This window comes from Echiichthys vipera, assembly GCF_963691815.1.
Source record: "Echiichthys vipera genome assembly, chromosome: X".
Classification (NCBI taxonomy): Eukaryota; Metazoa; Chordata; class Actinopteri; order Perciformes; family Trachinidae; genus Echiichthys; species Echiichthys vipera.
The window spans coordinates 23992107-24015441 of record NC_139825.1 but is presented as its reverse complement, the minus strand read 5'-3'; the positions used below and the strand labels follow the sequence as shown (position 1 = coordinate 24015441).

The 23335-nt window shown below is 43.6% G+C and overlaps 1 protein-coding gene across 6 annotated transcripts; it reads left to right on the top strand.

Moving 5' to 3' along the window:
• The first annotated feature begins 8281 nt into the window (after positions 1-8281).
• rbm6 (RNA binding motif protein 6) lies at positions 8282-22866 on the top strand. Of its 6 annotated transcripts, XM_083939155.1 has the most exons (24): positions 8282-8405; positions 9422-9489; positions 11209-11399; positions 11514-12736; positions 12846-12935; positions 13041-13110; positions 14006-14079; positions 17764-17838; positions 18184-18466; positions 18617-18774; positions 18902-19002; positions 19090-19159; positions 19252-19357; positions 19464-19522; positions 19610-19730; positions 20075-20172; positions 20613-20951; positions 21042-21191; positions 21318-21383; positions 21559-21786; positions 21872-21946; positions 22038-22135; positions 22231-22282; positions 22364-22866. In XM_083939155.1, exons 2-24 carry the CDS (start codon positions 9443-9445, stop codon positions 22457-22459), a joined length of 3870 nt encoding a protein of 1289 aa, XP_083795281.1. In that variant the 5' UTR covers positions 8282-8405; positions 9422-9442; the 3' UTR covers positions 22460-22866. The 6 variants fall into 6 exon arrangements, 5 of the variants coding, with proteins under 5 accessions (XP_083795281.1, XP_083795280.1, XP_083795279.1 ...); XR_014593783.1 differs by having other exon boundaries at positions 11209-12736; positions 22038-22139; positions 22364-22439; XM_083939154.1 differs by having other exon boundaries at positions 11209-12736; positions 19258-19357.
• Positions 22867-23335: the final 469 nt, after the last annotated feature.

The window sequence follows — 23335 nt, the reverse complement described above, 5'->3', positions numbered from 1 at the left end:
AAAAGGCACAAACGGCCGGCATTACACTCAACATCTAAAACAAATCGAAGAGAAAATATTTCTACTGTATTAGCTTCTTTGCACTGGCTACCTGTAAAATCTAGAATAGAATTTAAAATTCTTCTCCTTACCTACAAAGCTCTTATTGGTCAGGCTCCGTTGTATCTTAAAGAGCTCATAGTACTGTATAACCCGACTAGATCGCTGCACTCTGAGAGTGCAGGGCTGCTTGTCGTTCCTAGAGTCTCCAAAAGAAGAATGGGAGGCAGAGCCTTCAGCTACTCAGCTCCTCTCCTATGGAACCGACTCCCAAGTGTTATTCGAGAGTAAACTTTTCTTTTTGATAAAGCTTACAGCTAGGGCTTACGAGCCCTTAGCTATGTTGTTATTTTTAAGCTGACTTTGTCATGCTTAATGGTGCTGCTATAGGCCTAGTGTTCCGGGTTATAATCCTGTTGCTGATACTCTGAGCTTTTATCCTGTCTGTATCAGTCATGTCTCATCAATGCATGTAACTAATTCAACTCAATGTTTACAACCATAATTATTATCATTGCCATGTTCTTTCACTCTGGATGCCATAACTTGTAAGTCATATTCCCCGGAGCCTGACAGAACGATCCGGCCAGCATGGACTCAGCCGACCTGGAGCCAGTACGCCATTCCATCGCCCCCCAAGGAGCGAGGTTGGACCAACACAGCACCGCACTACAGGAGATTATGAGTGAGCTCCAGAATCTGTTGACCCAGATGACGACCGTCCAGGGAATCATGCAAGGCTCACCTCCGGGTCCAGTTCTTGCCGCTCCGACTGCCCAGCCCGCACCTGCCACTCGAGCTGCACGAGCGACAATTCATTCCGTCCGGGAACCCTGGGTTTCCCCACCAGAGAGGTATGGCGGAGATCTCGGACAATGCAAGACTTTTCTCATGCAGTGCACGCTTGTTTTTGACCTCCAGCCGCTGACTTACGCCATGGAAAAAGCCAAGATCGCTTACCTGATTGGATTACTGAGAGGAGCCGCGCTGGAGTGGGCTTCGGTTCACTGGAGGAATCAGGACCAGGTCGCAGCAACTTATACCGCCTTCACTGCCGAGATGAGTAAGGTGGTCGACCACCTGATCCAAGGTAAAGATGTGTCCATGAGACTTTTCTCCCTTCGTCAGGGACTTCAGAGCGTGGCGGAGTACTCCATTGAACTCCGGACGTTGGCAGCGGAGAGCGGGTGGAATGAAGCGTCCCAGTAGGCACCTTTTGTTAATGGACTAAGTGATTTAATTAAAGATGAACTGGTTTCATACCCTGTTCCTGAGGACTTTGATGAAATAATTTTGTTGTCAATACGTATAGACAATCGATGCCGGCAGCGGTGAAGGGAGAAGCGGCAAGGTTCCGGCAGTGACGTCACGCTTCGCCGCCGAGAGGATTCTCCAGTCCATGTGAGATTTAGACCATTCTCCAGCCCAGTTCCGACGCTGGAGTCCTTGCCCGGGGGGAACTACCCGAGGGCGAGCCTATGCAGCTGGGTCCGAGTCAACTCAGCCCCGAGGAGTGTGAACGGAGGGGAGCCAACAACACCTGTCTCTACTGCGGTCAGTCTGGCCATTATCCCGCCACCTGCCTGAACCGCCCATTAAACCGGATGGCTCGCTAGCCAAGAGGGGCATCCTAGCGAGCCGAGCAGCTACACCCCTGTCTCCTCGACCTCGTACTCAGCTACACGCCGTCATCAGGTGGAAGGGCCAGACTCTGGAGCTTCTGGCGCTCATTGATTCCGGAGCAGACGAAAGTTTTTTGGACACATCGCTCGTGAAACAGCTCGGGCTTCCCACTGAACCACTGGGTGAGCCGCTGGAGGCAAACGCTCTTAATGGCAGACTATTGGCTTGAATCACCACACGCATAATCTTAACATTGACTGGACCACAGCTAAGATCAGTAACTGGAGCCCCTCATGTCATGCCAGTTGTCTGCGATCTGCTCTGCCCCCTTCTGTCGCGCACCAGGAGCCCGAACCAGTCCTGCCCGGACCTATCCCAGATTCAGAGTATCATGAAGTTTCGGAAGTGTTTAGTAAACAACAGGCTCTCTCTCTTCCTCGACACTGACCCTACGACTGCATCATCGACCTGCTGCCTGGAGCTACATTCCCCCTCAGCCGTCTATAATATATCTCACGACCGGAGCAGGCAGCAATGGAGGAGTATATCCACGACTCCCTGGCAGCCGGCATCATTAGAAAATGTATTTTTATTTTTATTATTATTATTATTATTATTATTATTATTATTAGTCGACGCTGATCAGCCACCGGTGGGAGAAGATCCACCTACACAAAGCCAGCTCCACCAGTGACTGTGGGGAATGCCCGGGAATACACACTAGCCTACAGCAGCTGTACAGTATTGCTAAATAAAGACAGACTCCGACTACGCCGTTGTACGAGACTCATTATATGAATAACTTGACACATACAACCAGATTATCATGCTGAACTGCTAAAAGTGTTCGCATTTTTGATTGCTTAAAAGCCAATTTTTAAAATTGCTGTTGAATGTATGATAGGAGGTGCTGGTACAACTACCAAGCCCACTTAGGAGAAGCAGTTGAACAATGTAATGCTGTGGAAGGGGGCAGAAGCTAAATGTATTTTAACTACCAAAAAAGGGCTCATCTAAAAATAATCACTACCAGAATCAGAACAAGAAATACTTTAATAATCCTGGGGGGGAATTCTTTTTGTTACACAACTCCAGATATAAAAACAACAAATATTATACGGACTAAACATATATTAGAAAAGACTCAAATGTGAATTTACAGAAATTAATATTTACAGAAGTGAGTTTACAGGATGAGTCTGAATCACCAAGCACTGGCCACAACAGACTCATAAAACATCCTCAGCCTCCTCAGGAAGAAGAGTCAACTTTGGCCCTTTTTGTAGACAGAATCTGTGTTTCTAGTCCAGTTCAACTTATTATTGAAGTACACCCCCAGGTACCTATACTACTCTACGGTGTCCACAGTGACCTCCTGGATTGAGACAGGGGTCACAGGTGTTTTCACGCTCCTCAGATCCACTACGAGCTCCTTTGTTTTAGTCTAGTTGAGCTGCAGATGATTCAGCTCACTCCAAGTGACAAAGTTGCCCACAACAACTGTATTCCCTTTCATGCCCCTTTCCGATGCAGTCAACTATTGCTGAATTATCAGAAAACTTCTGAAGGTGGCAGGACTCAATAGTTGATAGTTGAAGTCTGAGGTGAAGAGGGTGAAGAGAAAGGAAGAGAGGACAGTTCCCTGTTTGACCACCCTGTCAGACACAAAGTTCTGTAGGCGTACATACTGTGGTTTGCCCATCAGGTAATCCACAATCCAGGACACGATGGGGGCCTCCACCTGCATCGCAGCCATCTTCTCACCCAGTAGCGCCGGATGGATGGTGTTGAATGCACTGGAGAAGTCAAAGAACATGACTCTCACAGTGCTCGCAGGCTTATCTAGATGACTGTAGAATCTGTTCAGCAGGTAGGTGATGCACTCCTCAACTCCCAGGCGGGGCTGGTAAGCGAACTGTAACGGATCAGTGAAGGGCCTGACCATAGGCGTTAGCTGCTACAGGATGAGTCTATCCAAGGTCTTCATGATGTGGGATGTCAGGGCCAACAGTGGCATGCGGCGTCTTTGGCACAGGCATGAGGCAGGACGTCTTCCACAGCACAGGAACCGTCTGGAGATGCAGGCTCAGGCTGAAGACTTGACTCAGTACTCCACACAGCTTGGGGGCACGGGCTTTGAGCACCCTGGGAAATACACCATCGGGGCCTGCAGCTTAGCCAGAGTGGAGTCTTGTCAACGGTCTTCTCATCTAGTCAGGCGTGAAGGACACTGTAGAGGTGTGCATCAGGGGAGGGCTGAGGTCGTCTGACTGAGGTTGTGGAGGACATAATGTAGAGCAGGGAGGAGGGGTAAAATAGGTAGGTGTGAAGTGAGGTGGTGAGGGGCAGACAAAGGATCTGTAAGGAGGAGGAATAGGGGGAGGTAAAGTGCCATAAAGGGGCCGGCAGCAGCAGAGCCCTGCTGGAAAGGAGGGTTCTTCCTATAGTCGAACCTCAGATTAAAGAGGAACAATGCGGATTCCGTCCTGGATGTTTAACAACAGACCAGCTCTTCACTCTCGCGAGGATCCTGGAGGGGGCCTGGGAGTATGCCCATCCAGTCTATATGTGTTTTGTGGATCCGGAGAAGGCATATGACCGGGTCCCTCGGGAGATACTGTGAGAGGTGCTGCGGCAGTATGGGGTGAGGGGGTCACATCTGTGGGCCATCCAATCTCTGTACAACCAAAGTGAGAGCTGTGTCCAGATCCTCAGCAGTAAGTCGGATTCGTTCCCGGTGGGGGTTGGCCTCCGCCAGGGGCGCGCTTTGTCACCAATCCTGTTTGTGATTTTCATTGACAGGATATCGAGGCGTAGTCGTGGTGGGGAGGGGTTGCAGTTCAGTGGGCTGAGGATCTCGTCTCTGCTTTTTGCAGATGATGTGGTCCTGATGGCATCGTCGGTCAGTGACCTTCAGCACTCACTGGATCGTTTCGCAGCCGAGTGTGAAGCGACTGGGATGAGGATCAGCACCTCTAAATCTGAGGCCATGGCCCTCAGCAGGAAACCGGTGGATTGCTTACTCCAGGTAGGGAATGAGTCCTTACCCCAAGTGAAGGAGTTCAAGTACCTCATGGTCATGTTCACGAGTGAGGGGACGATGGAGCGTGAGTTTGGCCGGAGAATCGGAGCAGCAGGAGCAGTTTTGCAGTTGTTCTACTGCACCGTTGTGACAAAAAGAGAGCTGAGCTGGAAGGCAAAGCTCTCGATCTACCGGTCAGTCTTCGTTCCTACCCTCACCTATGGTCATGAAAGCTGGGTCATGACCAAAAAAACGAGGTCACAGGTACAAGTGGCCAAAATGTGTTTTCTCAGGAGGGTGGCTGGAGTCTCCCTTAGAGATAGCTTGAGACGTTCAGCCATCCGTGAGGAACTCGGAGTAGTTGCATTGAAAGGAGCCAGTTGAGGTGGTTCGGGCATCTAGTAAGGATGCCCCCTGGGCGCCTCCCTAGGGAGGTGTTCCAGGCACGTCCAGCTGTGACAAGGCCTCGGGGAAGACCCAGGACTAGGTGGAGAAATTATATCTCCACACTGGCCTGGGAACGCCTCGGGATTCCCTAGTTAGAGCTGGTTAATGTGGCCTGGGAAAGGGAAGTTTGGGGTCCCCTGCTAGAGCTGCTGCCCCCGCGACCCCACCCCGGATAAGCGGTTGAAGATGAGATGAGATGATGAGTATATAATATATAGTGACGACTGCTGGTCTTTCAAGGAGGGGAAGCAAATTTTTCCAGCCTAAATCATTCATGTGTTTGTTTATTTATATGTAAATTCTACGCTTCGTTCCTGTGACCTTGTCGTATCAACTAGGCGTCTTTTCCAGGTACTTGGCCAGTGTCCTCTCAATGGCCAGCAGAGCTAGGCTGCCTTGGCCCAGCTGGAGCTGCTGCGCCAGGCTACTGGGAAGTGTGACCACCTGTGAGTGTGAGTGATCGTGACAGGGGGAGAAGCTCCGCAGCTGCCGCTGCTTGTTTGGGAAAGAAACTGACAGAATAGAGTCTCCAAACACAACGCTAGTCGTTTTTAAATAAGACAAAGTCGCTGGGGATCGGTAAAGTCTCCGGATCAGTTCAGAACAACGGAATAAAAAACTTGGTAAATTTTATTTTTCAAGATCGCTGATTCGCTCATTTAGCTGTCTCAGACAGCTCATCCAATCATCATGCAGAAGCTGAGCTTCCGGGCCAGCCCACTGCCCCATATCCCCCAGAGACGCTGAGCGTCCGATGGGCGGGACAAAGCCCAGCATTTATCGGCCTGTGAATGTTCTCATTTGTCCAGGTCATTGTTATCTCCACAACAATTTCGGTCAAAGGCAACTGGACTTGGTTATTTGTCTAGGTAGATGTTTTAACTCTCATCCAAGAGGATGGGACTGGTCCAACTATCTAGTGTGGAGATCCAGGTATTTAACCTTTTACAAGGCTGATGATGTCACTGGAACCCTTTGTTCTCCAAGTGCCAACGACCGGCTTTAGTGTGACAGTTGGAGTGACAGATGTTGGTGGGAAGTTGGTTTTGACTTTGTCAGTGCTCTATGGCTCATAACGACAGTCGTTGGAGTCACAGGAGGCCATTTGTGAACAGTTGTTCTTTGAGGTTAGATTGTTGAATTTCCTGAGAAGGGATGAAAGGGCAGCCTTGTAAATTGGTGATAAATGGTGTCTCAGACTTTCAGAATTTCAATCCCCTGACTAAAATGTGCCAAAATACCATCTTAAAAAATTAGCAAGTGTAGCGTATCAAGTTATAATGGTTATATTAGCCTACTAACAATGTCAGTAAATTATGTACCATCGTCTCCTATAATCAATACGTCCGTACATGTGCGTCACTAGCTTGTGAAATCATCTGGGGCTGTAGCCCAGAAGTCAGAGTCCTTTCCAAACAGGGTTCGGGGTTTCTCCCCCGAGAATTGTGACGTAGTTTGTGAATTAAAGGACAGACCTGCTCATGTGTGACTCCTGTCGGGGCAGGTCTACTGAGGAGATTTTGGTCAGCACCGAAACCAGCAACCAGAATGAGACATAAGAACAATCTGTAGCCTCAGAAACACTGACATGCACCGACCCGATGTCAAGTGGACCGGGTTGAATCCACTGCACGTCTCCTGAATCTGTGCAAACTAGAAGACATCACTGCTCCGACGGACGCTTTCTCCCCTGGTTTACCCTGTTAACTGGACACTTTCAGCTGAAAGCGTCCATGGTTGCCATAGTGAGTGTAGATGCGTAGCTTTCCTTGTGAATGCCTCTGTTTACTTTTCATGACACTTTTAAACATAACGTCACCTACCTGATCAGTCTTTATAGTTTTGTTTGAGTAAATGTGTCAGTGGAGTTTATATATTGCTTGTTGTTACATTAATCAGGAGGAGAGCGAGTTGTTCTTCCTAATAATATCTATGTCTAATTAATTTTCTAAACAAATCTTTTTGTCTTTGAAACCTGCCTGTGTAAACATGCGTACATAGAATTCTATTCACCACTTCAAAAAACAAAACTTTTTTTAGGAGATTTGTAGTCATGCCTTTGTAGGAAAAGAAATTAAAGTTAAGAGATTAACTCGGTGCGCCACCAGCCACGTCACCCTGGTGTAGTAAAACAGATCTCCTTTGTATACAGTCTGAGTATCTCTCTTAAAAACATAATCTTGTTTTCATCATTTGCAACCGCAGAGGCACTCAGCTGAAAGTCTCCAGTTAACAGGGTCACTCATTAACCCGGAACACCGTCACTCAGTCTGCTTTAAGTTTGAATCTGAAGTTATCACTTGTCAGTGTGTGGAGGCGTCAGAATTTTGTGGTTTTCACTGCTACAATGTTGCATCTGTCGCTGCTGGTAATGCAACCGCATAAAAGTCTACTTTACTGGGCTATTTTCATCATCATTATGTTTTTTTGATGATGGCACAGAGGTCCGGGGCTATTTCCAAGAGATCCGGGGCTATAGCCCCAAATGCCCAGGTCTATCACTTTCATGTAGGTCATGCTGCTAGTAAAACCTTTTAGCCTACTGGGTCAATGAGATAATGTATAGAAAAAGATCGGACACAAGTGTGAGCAGCAGAGTTGTGTCTCTGCCTGAGCCTTACACTGGGATTTTGATTTTACGGAGACGGGAACTAAGCTGCGGAATATGTTTCACTGCGGCTCTTTTTAGCCGCGCACCCTCCTTCTCCTGCCCATAACTCCATTTTAGTCGGGTCTAAAATTATGAAAACAAGCATTTTTTTAGTAGAGGGTCTGAAGATAATTATGAGTCTTTCCTTTGATATCTAAAAAAAAAACTCCATAGAGATCTTCTCTTCCCCGTATGTATGGGAGTGAATGGGCGAATATGCTTCCGGGCACAGGACCAGCGCTTAAACAGGCGAGTGCTGCAGTACAACGCTTGGCCGCTAAGCCCGTTGTGGCAGCGCCATTCCTGGGGACCTGGCTTGTTCGATACAGACTCGCTTGTGCTTGGCGCTCGGGAATTTATACATCCGGCATGTCCTCCCGCGTTCACGATAAGCAACAATGGCGCCGTCCTTAGGGGAGCCTTCGCCACTGAGCAGCTTTCCATAGGAACGAATGGGCCGCCATTTTTCATAGGCTGTCTGTTCTTTTTTATATGCCCATGGCTGCAACCAGCAACAGAACAAGGAGAAGAGGAAAGACGTCCGTCTCATTTTATCAACAGTTCGTTTAAGCAATCGACGACGACCTACTGCGATTTCGATATTGAGCTCCAAGAACAATCAAGGTGGGTCTAATAGAAACAATATCTACGCGATAAGAGAGAAATATACACTCAGCGAAGTTTCAGAAACCGGCTTATAAAACGTTAGCCGAGTTAGCTCCGACAGCGTCACCCTGGGAACGCTAATTTGCGACGGGCGAACGTTTGTTGTAATGATCTTTTTGCTCGCTTAACATTACCAGTACAATGTCGTCGTTCCCTTTAATTCATTTTTTTATTGCAGTATAGCCATTTCCAACACCAGTGTCTTTTCTTCATGTTGTGGCGTACATTTGAAAGGCCTAGTGTAATGTTAGGGCCGCCGCTCTTCTGAGGGCCAACATTAGCCACCCAGCGATGTCCTCCCTAGCCCCGGCTTTAACGTATTTAGCCATCTTTCAAGTGTCGTCACTATAGCACCCAAAAATACACTCGCTTAAAAGATTACCTATTCCTAACGTATATATTTACAGAAACGTTGCTGTGCTTTATAAGTTGGTCTATTCTGTTAATACGACGTAAACATTATTTAATGTCTGTCCCTGTCTGGCAGAGGGATCCCTTCTCCTTTTCGCTTTTTCTGAGCGCCCCCCCCCCCTCCATTCTTTAAAAAAAATGATTGTCAATGTTTCTATATATTGGTCTATATACATTACTTTTGCTTTTATGTTAGTAAATCTGTCATCCGATTTGAAATTAAAAAAGCCATTGAAATTTTGTATCTGAATTGTATTGCCTCTGAATTTAAGTGTGACATTTTCAACAACTAATTTTCACCTTTATTTTACAATCTTCACAAATTCAGAATTTAAAAAATAAACTTAATAAAAGACAACATACCAAATTTAGATTCAAAATTTAATGTATACAATTCATTAACATCCAAGGGGAACCCAAGGAAAAGCAGTTGATTCCAGCTCCAATTCAAGTCCATTTGTTATCAGTTTTATTATGATGGATACAACTGCCACTGCCCAGTCAAAAGTGGTGCATTCATCTACCTTCATAAAATGATGAAAACCTTTGACCTTTGCTTCCAGATAAGATACTGCCTTACAAACATGTGGGATGGACCAGGGCACGGACCACGGGGAGGACCACCCTTTCGGTGAATAAGCATCATTCAGTCAAAAGCATTGATTTAAAACAAATTTCAACTTTGTCATATGAAGTGAATATTTTGCTAGTAATTGCAGTCTTGTGTTTGCGTATAATCCTCTTTTCTAGGCGTGGGCAATATGGTTAAAATGTATTATCACAGCATATATAATTTTATAATTTCATATGTTATGATATATATGGTGATGTACTACAGTATAGGGCTGAGCGACATGGACCAAAACGCATATCTCAATATTATTTGTTTGAATGGCGATAAGCGATATTATGACTATATTTTGAACAAAACAGGTAATGTGTGTAGCTCTAACTCCACGCCACAAGTAACTAAATAATTAGGTGAGTGTAACCTGCAAATAATAGTTTTTTCAAGCTATTGCTTTAATACTGTAGAGACATTTACCAATAGCCAAATTAAGTCAATGACCAAAGCATTGCATCCTTGGCCCCTCATTCAGCTCCACCGCCTTGATGATGTTGCTCCCGTTATTTGTAGTTATAGCTACGAGTTCCTTTTTCGTCACGCCCCCAGTTAACAAGAGCATGTTGAAGAGCCTCTGCAGTGTGTTCATTGGAAAATAGCTTGTTTAGAGGCACGCTGTTTTCATCTCCCACTCTTCAATAAGTGCACGCTTAAGCACATATAAGGCTTGCATGTGCAACCTGTCCACATGTCGGTTCTTAACCTGAAATGTGTCACTTTAGCTAGTCTTACCACTAAGTTTTTCTTTTAACATAGCATACACCTTTGGCAGAACCTCCCTAGCAAAATTAATTCAGCTGGGCAATTGGTACCGTGGGTCAATTGCTTTCAACTTATTGATGAAACTCATTTTCTCAACCACGGCCATAGGGACCATGTCCCTGACAAAATGGAATGCCACCGCCATAGTTATAGTGCGCCACTTCTTTGACACTGATTAATGAAGCTTTCAACTAGCTTTGCTTCGGGAGAGAGACATTCTGCAACTCTGAGCCTTGGGCCGCAGCAGCACCACATAGTTTCACACTCTTCATACAGCAGTTGGTGGTTCTGCTGCAGGTGGTTGAAGAGATTTGTAGTGTTTCCACCTTTTGACGTCACCTTTTTAATGCAAGCGTTGCAAATCAGGTCGCTTTGCTGTTCATCTTGAATCCTAAAACCGAAAAACCTCCAAATAACAGAGCCGTTATTATTTTTTTTGTAACAAACTGCTCACTCTCCACCTGCACCATGTCCGCCATGTTTTTGTTAAAATGTTTGTTGTGCTATGTAGCATGGGTGGGAGAACACTAAGGGGCCGGACTGAGCAGCTGAACGTGGCTTGTAGGCTCAGAGAGCAGCAGCGGCCTGATAAAATAGCGCTCGCAAGGCAACATCAAAATAATATACAATATTGCGACATGGTCTCAACTTCATACCTCTTTCAAAAATATACCGATATAACTCTTACTACTGGTATATCGCCCAGCCCTACTACAGTATCTGGTAATATTGTGTTAACTGTTTTAGAGCTTTTAGCTTTATGTTTATGGCAAACGTTTCTTTAGGTTCACGGTATGTATTACCAGATTACCCAACCCTTCATGCCTTTCATGGCGATTGTTTGGGCAATTTTGAAAATTAACTTAATATTTTTTGCTGTTTTTTGTTGTCAGCTTTGTTCTTGGTTATGTGAATTTCAATCAAATCAGTAGCCTAATATGTTGATAAATATATGTATTCCAGTGGTGATCACCGTGGAGAAATGTTTGGCGGCAGAGATCGTCCAATGCCTGACTATAGAGGTAGAGATGGGATGAACATGGGTCCCATGGGTCATATGGGCCCAAGACCTCTAGATCTGCCACCTATGGACATGAGAAGAATGGATGGGCCACCAATGAGGGGGCATGATATGGACACACGTGATATGCAAGGTAGAGAGCCAAATAGAGACTTTTGCCGACCTGGAGAAGAGTCAGAATTAGGACTTAGAAGGTGCTTTGAATTTGCCATCAGAGACAAACTGATGAATTTGTCTGGTTTCCCAGGACCAGGCAGGAACTCAGTAGACATGGGAGGGAGGAGTATGCCACCACGGGAACCAAACAGCAGATTCATGGACATGAGAGACAGAGAGTCATTTCATCATGACGCGCCACCTTACGACAGTCCCAATATTGATGGAAGAAGAGGGTTTCCCATGGAGCGAAATGCTGGATTTAGGGAAATGCGTGACAGACCCCCAATGGGCATTGGTGACACTGATGGCTATCGTATGGACTTACCGTCACGTGAAAGGAGAACGATGGACACTGATAGAAGAGGAGGGCCACCTTCTGCTCCAAGAGGTGGATTTGATTCTGATATGGATTTCAGAAATCGTCCTGGTCCGTCAGTTCAATTTAGAGGTAGGGATCGATCTCCCTTAAGATTTGGAAACAGCAATGTCCCTCCAGTGGACAGGGCAAGATCAGACTTGCCTTCAGATGTCGCAGGCCCTCAAAGACCAGCGTTTGTGGGTGCAGAAGAGGCACCAAGAGAGAGAGAATATCCAGATTCAAGTGACAGCCCCCTTATGGACTATCGAAGTGGTGAAGAGATGACTTTGGCAGAGGAATGGAAGAACCGTCGAAAGGACAAGAGTCCTTACGTAGAAATGGGTAAAGGTATGGGAGGGGTACCCAAACCTAGCTTCCCTACAGGTTTTGGCAGAGATGTGAATGTTAGAGATCCACCACCATTTCAGGAGAGGGATAGGCCATCTGTAGATTTCCCGGGGAAAGATGTTTGCTTTCCTTGTGATGACCACTTTCCTGCTATGACTCTACCATCAATTGCCAGCAAACCTCCCCAAGACCATCCACGACCTGAAATAAGTCCCCATGCTGGCCCTCTTGGGAGAGAAAATGAGAGTAAACATTGGCTTGGAGAAAGGAACCCGAAGCATAAATCAAATTGTGACGAAAGACCCCCTTACCATCAAGAGAAGACTCAAACCTCACATATGATTCAGGAGCCAAATGATTGTTTTAAAGGGCTGAAAGAAATCCCACACAGTCAAGGACCCCCTCGGGGCAAGATGGGAGAAGAACCGGATTTCCCAAGCAGCAGCACTGTACAGGCGAGAGACCAAGACTACAGGGACATTGATTACAGAACTGGGTCCGTAAGGGCTTTTGATTACAAGCAAGAGGCACTTCAAGCACCAGAGAAACTCACCAAAGAGTCTAAACCCATTCCACCTTCGAAATTTAGTGAGTCTGGTTCTCAGGTAAGGGTTTTTATATTGTTTCTAGTTGTTTGTTTGTAAATTATATTTGCATTTATTCTTATATTTGGATGTTTCATAACCCAAATTTAAATAAAAAATTCTGTGAAAGGATCAAGATTACAGGAATGCATCAGTGGGGGGCAAAGTTTCCAATACAATATCCATAATTGGTATTCCAAAGACTGCCACAATGGAGCAGGTAATAACCACACAGAAAAACAACTTTTTGTGTTAATTATGTTGACTGTCTATATTTGCATGGACAGCGTGGCATAAATGACTGGTTTGACACCTTCTTTTGTAGATTCTTGGTGCCTTTGCTGTCCGTGATGGTGTGCCAATGCAGGGGATGAAAATCAAAAATGTTGTGCCAGGTAAGAATTGAGTTTCTCTTTGGAGCTGCTTTGGGCAGTCGATCGCTAACATGTCCCTCGACATTTCGCTTTTACGACATTCGAAACTTCGCATTCTTTCTTCTTTATGTTGTTGGATGCTTTTGTTGATGGTGGTCTGTGTGAACCTGCTCAGTAAAGAAGGAAAGGGGAGTTCTGTTATGCCATTCTTTTTCATTTCTGAGGACGTCCTGGTCTTTGCCACAATTAGCGGACTTGCCAAGGATTCAATATTAGGAGCTTTGGAGAGTGTGTGTCAGATCTGTGATAATTGACTCACTGAATACGTCACTGTGACACTTAATCTAAGTACTGAAAAAAATGTCAACAAACCTGAAGTGGACTGCCTTGTTAGTGCTTTGTTCATCCTGCTGATCTAAACATTTGCTTTAGAGTGTTTTCCACAGTGGATTGCTGTACACATGGTTATAGAGGATGCCAAGCCTTTTTGTGAAGATTATGTCTCAAAGGCTGTTCATTTAGCATAAATACATCAAAATGTCCCTCACAGAAAGATATTAGTTGCCTTTTTTTTAATTTGATATAAACCTGACTGCTAAACTTTCTGTCTCCATGGAGCACACCACACAGCCGTTCACTGCCAATGGTTTGGAATATCTGCCAGGAAAGGCTTTGATAAAGCCAAGCCTTAACAGACAGAGTCTGAAATGACATACGTCATCAAAAGACTGAATAGAAAAAAACCTAAACAAAATGTGTGTTTTCCTGAAAAGGTATGTGTGTCAGAAAAGATGTAAAAATTCGCTCACTAATCTCGATGTATTCTCGAACTGCTGTCTTCTATGTTTTAGTGGGTGACTGTCATTACTGGCATTGACTAACAAAAACCCATCTGTATTTCAAATGCTGTCCCCAGGTTACAGCTACGATACGGCCTATGTGGAGTTTTTAAACCTCGACGATGCAGTCCGCTTCATGGAGTCCAACAAGGTGGCCCATCCTCGTCACTCTACGAAGGCCGTCTCTCCCATCAGGATTATGAGGGGTTGAGAGGGCATTTAGTAGATGGGGGAGGGAAAAACCTGGGAAGGGGTTGCTTACTTTGGTTAACTAGACGAAGATGTCAGTTGACGATTTTAGATGCTAATATTTTAAAGCTCTACAGTTGGTCCTAAATTCAATTATAAGTACTTAACCACAAAGCCATGGTAGTACTTCAGGAGGTTTAGCACTTTAAAAAATAAGAAATATGTTTTAATAATTCCTTCCTGTTGTGTTCTTGCACTACTAGCCCTAAATCTTTAAGTTTAATCCCCAAACTCCCTAACTCTGGAATGGATTTAACCAACTATACACATATTCGGGGAAAAAAATGTCCTTCCATGGGACATGTTTTATAGTTTAAGGAAGGCTTAATGATGACAATGAAAAAAATATACAAGAAACCACCATGTCCTATGGTGTGGAAAGACATTGTTACCACTTGCAGCACTTTTAAGTCTTTGTCTTAAAAAATAGTGGTATCCTCTTTGCTTTGCGTGACCTTCAAAGAAGTTTCTGTTGTCAAGGAAGCAACTGTAGATTTGAGCACTTTCAAATCATTTACACTGAAAACTGCCATGCGATTTAAAAAAAAAAAAAAAAAAAAAGATTAAGGTGCTGGTTGTTTGGGAGAAAGTCATTTATCTTTACTGGGGATGATCATAATGTGAACAATAGACATAGTCATGTAATCTACCAGGAATGTTTATGTAATTTATTAGCCACCACAGCACATTACCAGATGATGTTGCATTGTGGTCCAGCAGAGGTTGAGCCAGGTTCAACATTTTTTGCCAGACAACCCTGTGTTTTTTGCTGGATGCCGCTGCGTTTTTTCTTCTATGTTGCTCGACTGGCATCATTCAAATGAATGAGAAGGCTGTGTTTTTTCACAAAGGGCAGTAGTCGGCCTGAACGTGACCTTGTTAGTGAGAACCCCGCGGTTACAGTGTAGATATTGTTAGCTTATTTGTGAGGAAAAAGATGAACTTTTTAACATTAAAGAAGGATATTTTTATTAGGAATTTAAGGGCAGGTAAAGGCATTATATTGTATCACAACTTTAGTATAATTTTCTCAACCATGCATGTGTTAACATTGTTCCTGGGTTTTTAGCTAGGCTGGTGACGTGGCTCTATGAATTATATTGTTGACCGGTCTATTCGTTGGTCCACCACGTGGGTGCCGACTGAAGTAGCCCAACTATTGGATGTATTGCAGTAAAAATGTATACAAATTATGATTGTTCCCAGAGGATGAAGCCTACTGTTTTAGGGGAATCCCCCTGGTGCTGTTAGGTTGTCTTTTTCTTTTTTAAGATTTTTTTTTTGGCAGTTTTCCTAGCCTTTATTATATAGGACAGACTGACAGACAGGAAATAGAGAGAGAGAGAGAAAGCCTGCCGCAGGTTGGAGTCGAGCCTGCCGCAGGTTGGAGTCGAGCCTGCTGCAGGTTGGAGTCGAGCCTGCCTCGAGGACCTTCAGCCTTTTTGCATGGGGCAACTGCTCTAACCACTGGCCGCCCCAGGAGGTTGACATTTTATTTTTTTTGTGAAATGTCTCGACAGCTATTGGACCGACTTTTATCTGGTACAGCTATTCATGGTGGCCTGAGGATGAATCATAACGACTTTGGTTATCTCTTTGACTGTTCCTGTGGAGCACCTCTACATCTACTTGATGGATTGGCACCCCCATCATCTTGTTTCCCAGAGGATAAACCCTGATAACTTTGTTGATCCCTGACTTTTCCTTTAGTTGCATCATTAGATTGAATTTGTGTTTCAGACTCCAAGTGAGTTTCTCATCAATAGATGGATGGATAATTATGTATTTTGATGCAGACATTTGTGGTTGTGCACTTTGGGGATCCCCTGACTTTTCATACAGCATTATAATCCATTCAGAATATGTCCAACACTTTGATTCATCTATTTAACCATTTTGTTTTTCTTTACGATAAGCATTACAGCCTCACAAAGCCACTGGTGTGCCTGCAGACCTGGTTGTCTTTAGGTGTTTGTGGCAGGCCTCTTTCACCAGTTCAAGGCAATTTCAGTCATCTGTGACTTTTCTGAGGAATACTTGTCCTCATGATCTCATTCTCCTGAAATCGTCGGTGACATTTGGGCACCAGGATTTCTTCTTTCTTTGAAGTGCTCTGAGCAATTTGTTTACATCTTGACACAATGAACAACGTCTTCAACACTTGAGCCAGAACTGATGTGCTTTTAAAATGTAAAACAATGGAGTAGACCATTATCTCACGGTAGTTGGGATCAGTTGAATTGTTGCTAAAAATGTGTAGCAGTTTTGTTTTTCTTTTTTGTTGCTTTTGGCCAATGCTCTGCATCTTGTGATGGCTCAGGATAAAAACTAGATGATGCAGGTAGTTGCGTGGTTAGTATTTTTTACATCAACGATTCAAATTGTCACTTACAAGCTATCACAAGTGGAAAAGGAGGGCTTTTGCTTTGTGCATCATGGTATATTAAAGGTGGAGTCTGTGATTCTGGAGAAAGATTGATATTTGAAACAAAGCTCCTTTATATTTTGCCATCCCTCTGGCTCCCACTGCCTTTCTCTTATACATGCATGGCCTTTCCTTCATCCTGTGCACAAACGCAGCTGTTGCTGTTTGGTTGGAATAGGGTTGTGTGACCTGTTCCGAGCTACTTTTTTCCCTTTTACAGAGCCAGGGCCGTGTATGAATACCATGTAGTGCACACAGAGAATCAACATAGCTATATTTGCTGAATTTGACAAAAGGGGTACTGGGTCAGAACCGCGGACTCAGCCTTTAATTTCTGATTCTGATGGTTAATTCTGTTTTGTTAAATGAGGTTCTCTCTGGAATTCACAACTATGGATTTAAATACAGCTTTGAGATGCGCAACCTGCATCAGAATTAAGGATGTTTAACACAGTACAACTGATATAGATCTGCCACAAGCTTCCCTTTTTGAAACAGCAAATATCTCATACTAATGCAGTCTTGTCTTGGAGATGGTATTTCCAATTACATAGTTTGGTTTGTACACTTTACCCACTGTGGGCATGGTTTTCATTTGGCACTATGAAGTTCTGTTTTGTTTTGACTTGCGCTGCGGACAACTATCAAGTAGTTTGCTAATCGACTGACTATTTTACTTATTTTCAGACAAAAATGCCAAACATTCCATGGTTCCTGCCTTAAGTTGTGCGGATGTGCTGCTTTTTGTTTTTACTTTATGGTAGTAAACTGCATATCTTTGGGTTTTGGTCATGCAATATAATGATGTTATTTTGGGCCTTAGAAAATTGTGATGGCCACTTTCACCTTTTATTTCTGACATTTTCTGGACCACTCGATTAATTGTTAGAATAACCAGCAGACTATTAGGTGATACTGAAAATAATTAGCTGAAGCCCTAAGTTTTAGTTCCCTTAAAACTCTTTAGAATAGTGTGGGGGCAAACTGCCTGTGTGAAGCATGATCCTCGATCTGGGCTCTGCTCACCAACATAACTCTTCCTCAGCTGTGAAGAGGAGGGCTAAACTTGCCACAGTGCATGTTGGGTGTCATTGGTATTATTTTAGATGTAAGTCACCTGTGTCATATGATGCTGATTGATCATTTTTGTTCTTCTTTCAGGGATCCCTAAAGGTTGGCACTAGAACAACAACTATGAAGTACATTCAGCAAGACGAGTGTGAAAGAAGCGTTCAAGTGAGTGAAGTGGGAACAATTTTTTTTTTTTATATCAAACAAAAACTAGGCACTATAAAAAAAAAAGACCTGCAATGTCCACAATGTTATTTCCATATGACATCGCGATACCATACATTTCTAGCTGTCAATTTTTAAAATGAGAACAAACTGAATACTTCCTTTAGATTTTTGACAGTAAAAACTTTGGATTGTATCCAAGATTAAGTAATATTATATATATATATATATATATATATATATATATACATACCAGCAAACAGCAATTCATGTCTCACTTCGCCATATTATTTTCCATACCACAGTTACTAATTAAAAATGTGCCTTCCTTCCTGTCTGAATTAGGAATCAGATCACAAAGTACCTCAACTTAAGGACCCCCAGTTACCTAGACCAGATGAGCCTTTAGAGGAGATGAAGCCCAACCTGAATGGGTCCAAGCCAAAAGGCCTTATAGAGCCATTATCCCACAGCCAGTGGCAGCGTAGCTGTGACCTGACCCCTGAGGCCTGGCAGCAGCAGGTGGACCAACAGCAGGAATCAGAGCAGCGGGCAGAGTCCTGCAGCCACCGCAACCTTCCTCATCACGGTTCACGCCAATCTGACTCCGTCTTTAGAGACAGCAAAAGTATGTTGACTTAAGCTCCTTAAAACTTAAGTGTTTTCTTTAAAGGTTGTAGCAATAAACACTACCAATCCATAGACATATTTGTTATGTGCCATTGTTACTCATAACCAAGTTGTGTAAACAATACTTTTCCCTTGTGTCTCTGTACAGCCATGATAATAAAAAATGTGAAGCCCACCACCACAGTAGAGACTATCCTGAAAGCCTTGGACCCCTTTGCATATCTAGATGAAAGAAATGTTCGCCTAGTCAAGGCCAAGCCCCCAGGAGCCAAGTGCTTCTGCTTTGTTGATATGGACTCCCATGAGGTACCTAAAATATAAATGCACAGTTTGCTCTTGATATAATTTCATGTTGTTCCAGAATTTGTGATCGCTGTGTTTGTCCAGTGTTTCCCTGTGATTTCCCAGCACTTACCGCTGTCTTTTATTGTAGCAAGTGACACGCCTGGTTGAGCTCCTCACTAAACCTAGACCACTTTATATTGATGGAGTACGAGTTTATGCCGAGGTCGCAAAACCTCTGAAAAACCAAAAGTAAGTCACCGTTTTGCAAGGATTTTCTCATCAGCTAAATCTAGTCGATAAAACCCATCTCATTTGCTCTTGACAATTCTCTTTCAGTGTCAGAAGAGACTTTGATAAACCAAACAGTTCCATCCTTGGGTATCCACCTGAGCCCACCATGATGGTGGTAAGTTGTGGTGTTTATTGTGGCATTTTACAAAGTTATTAAAAAGAGAAGAAGAGAATGACCAATGATTTGTTTTGTCCCTGGCACTTCAGCAGCAGCAGCAGCAGCAGCAGCAGCAGCAGCAGCAGCAGTACCCACACCCTCCACAGTACATGCAACCTCTGCAGCCACCCGCTGTTGCCTCTGCTGCAATGCAAGGTAAGACTCAGGCATACATTCTCATATCATGGTCCTTAGGTACTATTTATTATTAGTAATCTGGAACATAAAACTGTCTTGAGTAGTCCCACATTTTTGTTACCAGGTGATTTGACAACTGGCAGCATTACTCCTGCTCTGTTATCAGACCCCAGTATCGCACACGTAGGTTACCCAGCAAAAATATATTTAAAATACATATTTTGTCTCAAAGCTAGACAAAAAACTACATCTCCTTTTGATGCCTTGCAGGGAGTTGGTTTTGCTGATACTCCTGCTCTGGATCCGTCATACCAGGAAGGTGGACCCATTGTACCCCCAGAATCAGCTGTGAAAACAGTGGCAGCAGACGGATCACAGCCCTACATCTATGGTAAGAAACAAATCAAGGGTTAAATCCCAGACAAGTATTCATCTTCTGTCTGCATTGTTACAACATGATAGTAAGCAGGTGTAGCTCTGGTGTGATTTAACCAATAGTAAATTGTGACAAACATTCACTTATATATGACATTTTAGCAAAATAAGAACTCTTAAATACATTCATGACGGTATGACGGTAAATGTTAAATAGAATGTTGAGACTCTTTATGTGGAGGACTTCTCCTTTATCTATGTTGGCTTGAATTTGACCTCATTTGTATATTGCTTTGGACAAAAGTGCCATATGAATAAATGTTGTGTGAATGCCATATCTATTTGTCTCAATTCCTCCAGGCTCTGAGATTCCAGACATGACCAACTACTTGTACGAATCCACGTCAGGCTTCTACTATGATCCTGAGACAACACTGTACTACGACCCTAACTCTAGGGTGAGATTACAAGACAGTCAAGCAGTGATTTCTCTGGTCTGAGTGGGCAAAACAAAGTAGCTTAGGGTAAACTGTGTTTGTAATGTTGTATATCCAATTTATGTGCTGCAGTCAGTAACCTACCAGATAATATTAAATAATGTAGAGATAATACACATCTACCTAGAAGTAACTGTCTGGGTTGATATTTTAATTGTCAGAATTTGCCCAGTAGCTCACACTTATGTTTTAGGGACAAAGGTACTAAAGAGCTTTTCTTCCAGCTGTCTGAGTCTAAGGATTTCCATAACAGGACACAGACAATGCAGTTTAAGCTACAGATGCACAAATTAGTCAGCCTGTAGCCACCATAAATGTGTCTTAAATGATTGGTTTGAGCTGTCATCAAGTTGTCATTCGTATTTAGTTTTCTTCTCCCTTCTCCCCCCTTTCATGTACAGTATTTCTACAATGCTCAAACCCAAGAGTACTTGTACTGGGATGCTGCATCAAAGACCTACATCCCAGTTCCAGGAGGGAGCCCTGCGGTTGCACAACCTGTGGCAATGACTGCTGAAGACCAGGCCATTCTTTCCAACCCAGCAGCAGATGCTCCTTTGGAAATGAAGAAAGGATTGTTGCCTCCCAACACAGCAGCAGCTCCATCACTATTTCCCATTTCTGATGACGGCTCTGCAATGGAGCCTTCTTCAGCAGCTCCAGAGAGGAAAGATGATGACGACTCCAAAAGGGATAAAGAGAAGGATAACGACAAGCCAAAAAGTCTTGCTGCAGTCAAGGTAGGCACTTTGGTTACAATACCAGTGCACAAAATGTAAAAGACAGTTGTGTTAATGGGAGATAGTTGAGACTTTTATTGCTGTTTGCAGATCATGAAAGATATGGAGCGCTGGGCGAAGATTCAGAATCGGCAGAAGGAAAGTGTCCGTTCTGCCTCACCAGTGCTGAAGATTGGAATGGACGATGATCGGAGGCAATCTAAGACAGCTGACGCTGGTTTCGCTATCTTTGAGAGGAAGGTCAGAGACTCGCCTCCTGCAACCACATCTATTCTGTGCATTGATTTTTACAATGAATGTAGGTATATGAAGTATTTTATTTATCTTGTCATTATTCATGCCCCTGTTCTTCGTCTATGTCCTTAGATATCAGGTGCAGATGATCTTTTTAAGAAGCCCTTTGCTCCTCCCAAGAAAGATGAAAAGTCAAAGGTAAAAAATCCTCATGGTGTTCCTCAAACCTTACTCACTTTGTTTATATCCTTCACAGCCCCACTTCAAAATTTCTAATGTGGAGGGACTAGTGTTTTTTAAACATTTTTTTTCTGTAGTTTATTGTGATTGAGAAATTATTTTTTTGTGACATTCGTCTGGTTTACTTCCCCAGCGTCCAATGGGCTCCCTGGGTCTGCTGGCATCAGACTATGCAGCTGGAAGTGATGAAGAGGTGGAAGAAGATAAGGAGGAGGCAGCTCGAAGCAGTCAGGGCGGCCAGTCTGAAGACAAGGACAACAAGCTTACAGACTGGAAGAAGATGGCCTGCCTACTGTGTAGGAGACAGTTCCCTAACAAGGACGCTCTGATCCGCCACCAGCAGCTTTCGGACCTGCACAAAGTACTTCCTATACCTCTTTATGGACAGAAGTTGACATTGATTCTATACATATAACCTCTGATATTCAATGTTATTTTCTCAACAGCAAAATATGGAGATCCACCTTAAGATCAAGAGGTCAAAGAAGGAACTTGAGGCACTGGAGAACCAGGAAAAAGAAGTAAGAGAAAATAAATGGGGTGGTGAAAATATGCTGGGCAGAGTAACAGGTTGTCAGTTTCTTACTTAAGGTGGACTTTTTGTGTTCATAGCTAAATTCAAGAGAACCCACCAGGTCTCCAGAACAGAAAAGAAGAAAACAATTCCACCAACAGCCACAGCATCATAACACCTGGGCTGGAAGCTCCAGGTAGGTGTGTTTTTTTTAAAAAAGTGAATCGAAGACAATTGAGGCATTGAAGACACCTACACTACCTACCGTAACCATGTCTTCTCTGTGTTTAGAGAAATGAATACAGTCAGCGAAAGACCTGGTTTAGGAGCTGAACCTGCCCCGGTAAGTGTGAGATTTATTTCATTGCAAAAGGCTGTGTTTCTTGTTAGTTTATTATAACTTCCATTGCGTTTTTCTCTCTAGCAGAGGAAAAAGAAAGAACCTGTCGTTTGGGACCATGCCACCTACAAACAAGCAGTTCGCAAGGCCATGTTTGCACGGTTCAAGGAACTTGAGTGATCTCTTCTGAACACATCCTCAATTTGTTATTATGACATGCTTGCCCACCATAGCGTGAGAAATCTGCATGACTGTCTTTGCTGTTTCTCTGCCTCAGACATTACACTAAAGAACCACAGTTTTCTACACTGAAATTCAATGAAAAATAATGTGGTGTGTAAATCGCATTACAAGAATGATTTGACATCCTCAACAATAAATGTTGTATAGAAATTGTGCCGTTGATTTTTAGTAATAATAATGTATCATGTGTGGCCTGTATGTAAAATTGTGAAATGTGTCCACATAGTCTTATTTTGAATGACACTGTCACACTGGCCACAGGTACTTTGTGTGTAGAACTGAAACATTTTTAAACTTCCATTCTAATGGGTTGGAATTACAATTGTATGTACACATTTTTAAAGTAAAAAATAAATAAATATGGACTAAACTTTCTGCTTCTAACGTGTTTGCTTTCCTTGGGATTTAATTGTATAGAGTTGGTGTTTCCTGTCGTCTGGGACCGTGGGCCTTTTCTCTGATAAGGCGCCCCCTCAAAACCAAATTCCAGGATACCTTAAAGCTCCATGACAGGATCATGATTATATTATCTGATCCCGTAGTAACTTAACAAGTGAGCTAAGATTGCTGTTTGACATAACTACGAATGACTGGAACTGATGGAGCCCCACTGGGGAAGTCCACCTAAAATCTCTAGCATATAGTATGTATAAGCATGTGTGTGAACAGTGTGTCCACTAGGTGGCAGCCAGAGACCATGTTCAGTTTTGTGTTGATGGTGAAATATCCAAGCAAGAATGCTGAATCAAATCATTGGCATTAGTATTTAATACCAGTATTTGCCAAGTTAAAGATAAATACTACATGAACTTT

Bases quoted from the DNA above. Each gene is read 5' to 3' on its own strand.
- rbm6 (XM_083939151.1), top strand. From the start codon at position 9,443: ATGTGGGATGGACCAGGGCACGGACCACGGGGAGGACCACCCTTTCG. The intron at 18,467-18,616 runs GTATGTTGACTT...GTCTCTGTACAG, and splicing joins CGTCTTTAGAGACAGCAAAA to CCATGATAATAAAAAATGTG. The intron at 19,160-19,251 runs GTAAGTTGTGGT...CTGGCACTTCAG, and splicing joins CTGAGCCCACCATGATGGTG to CAGCAGCAGCAGCAGCAGCA.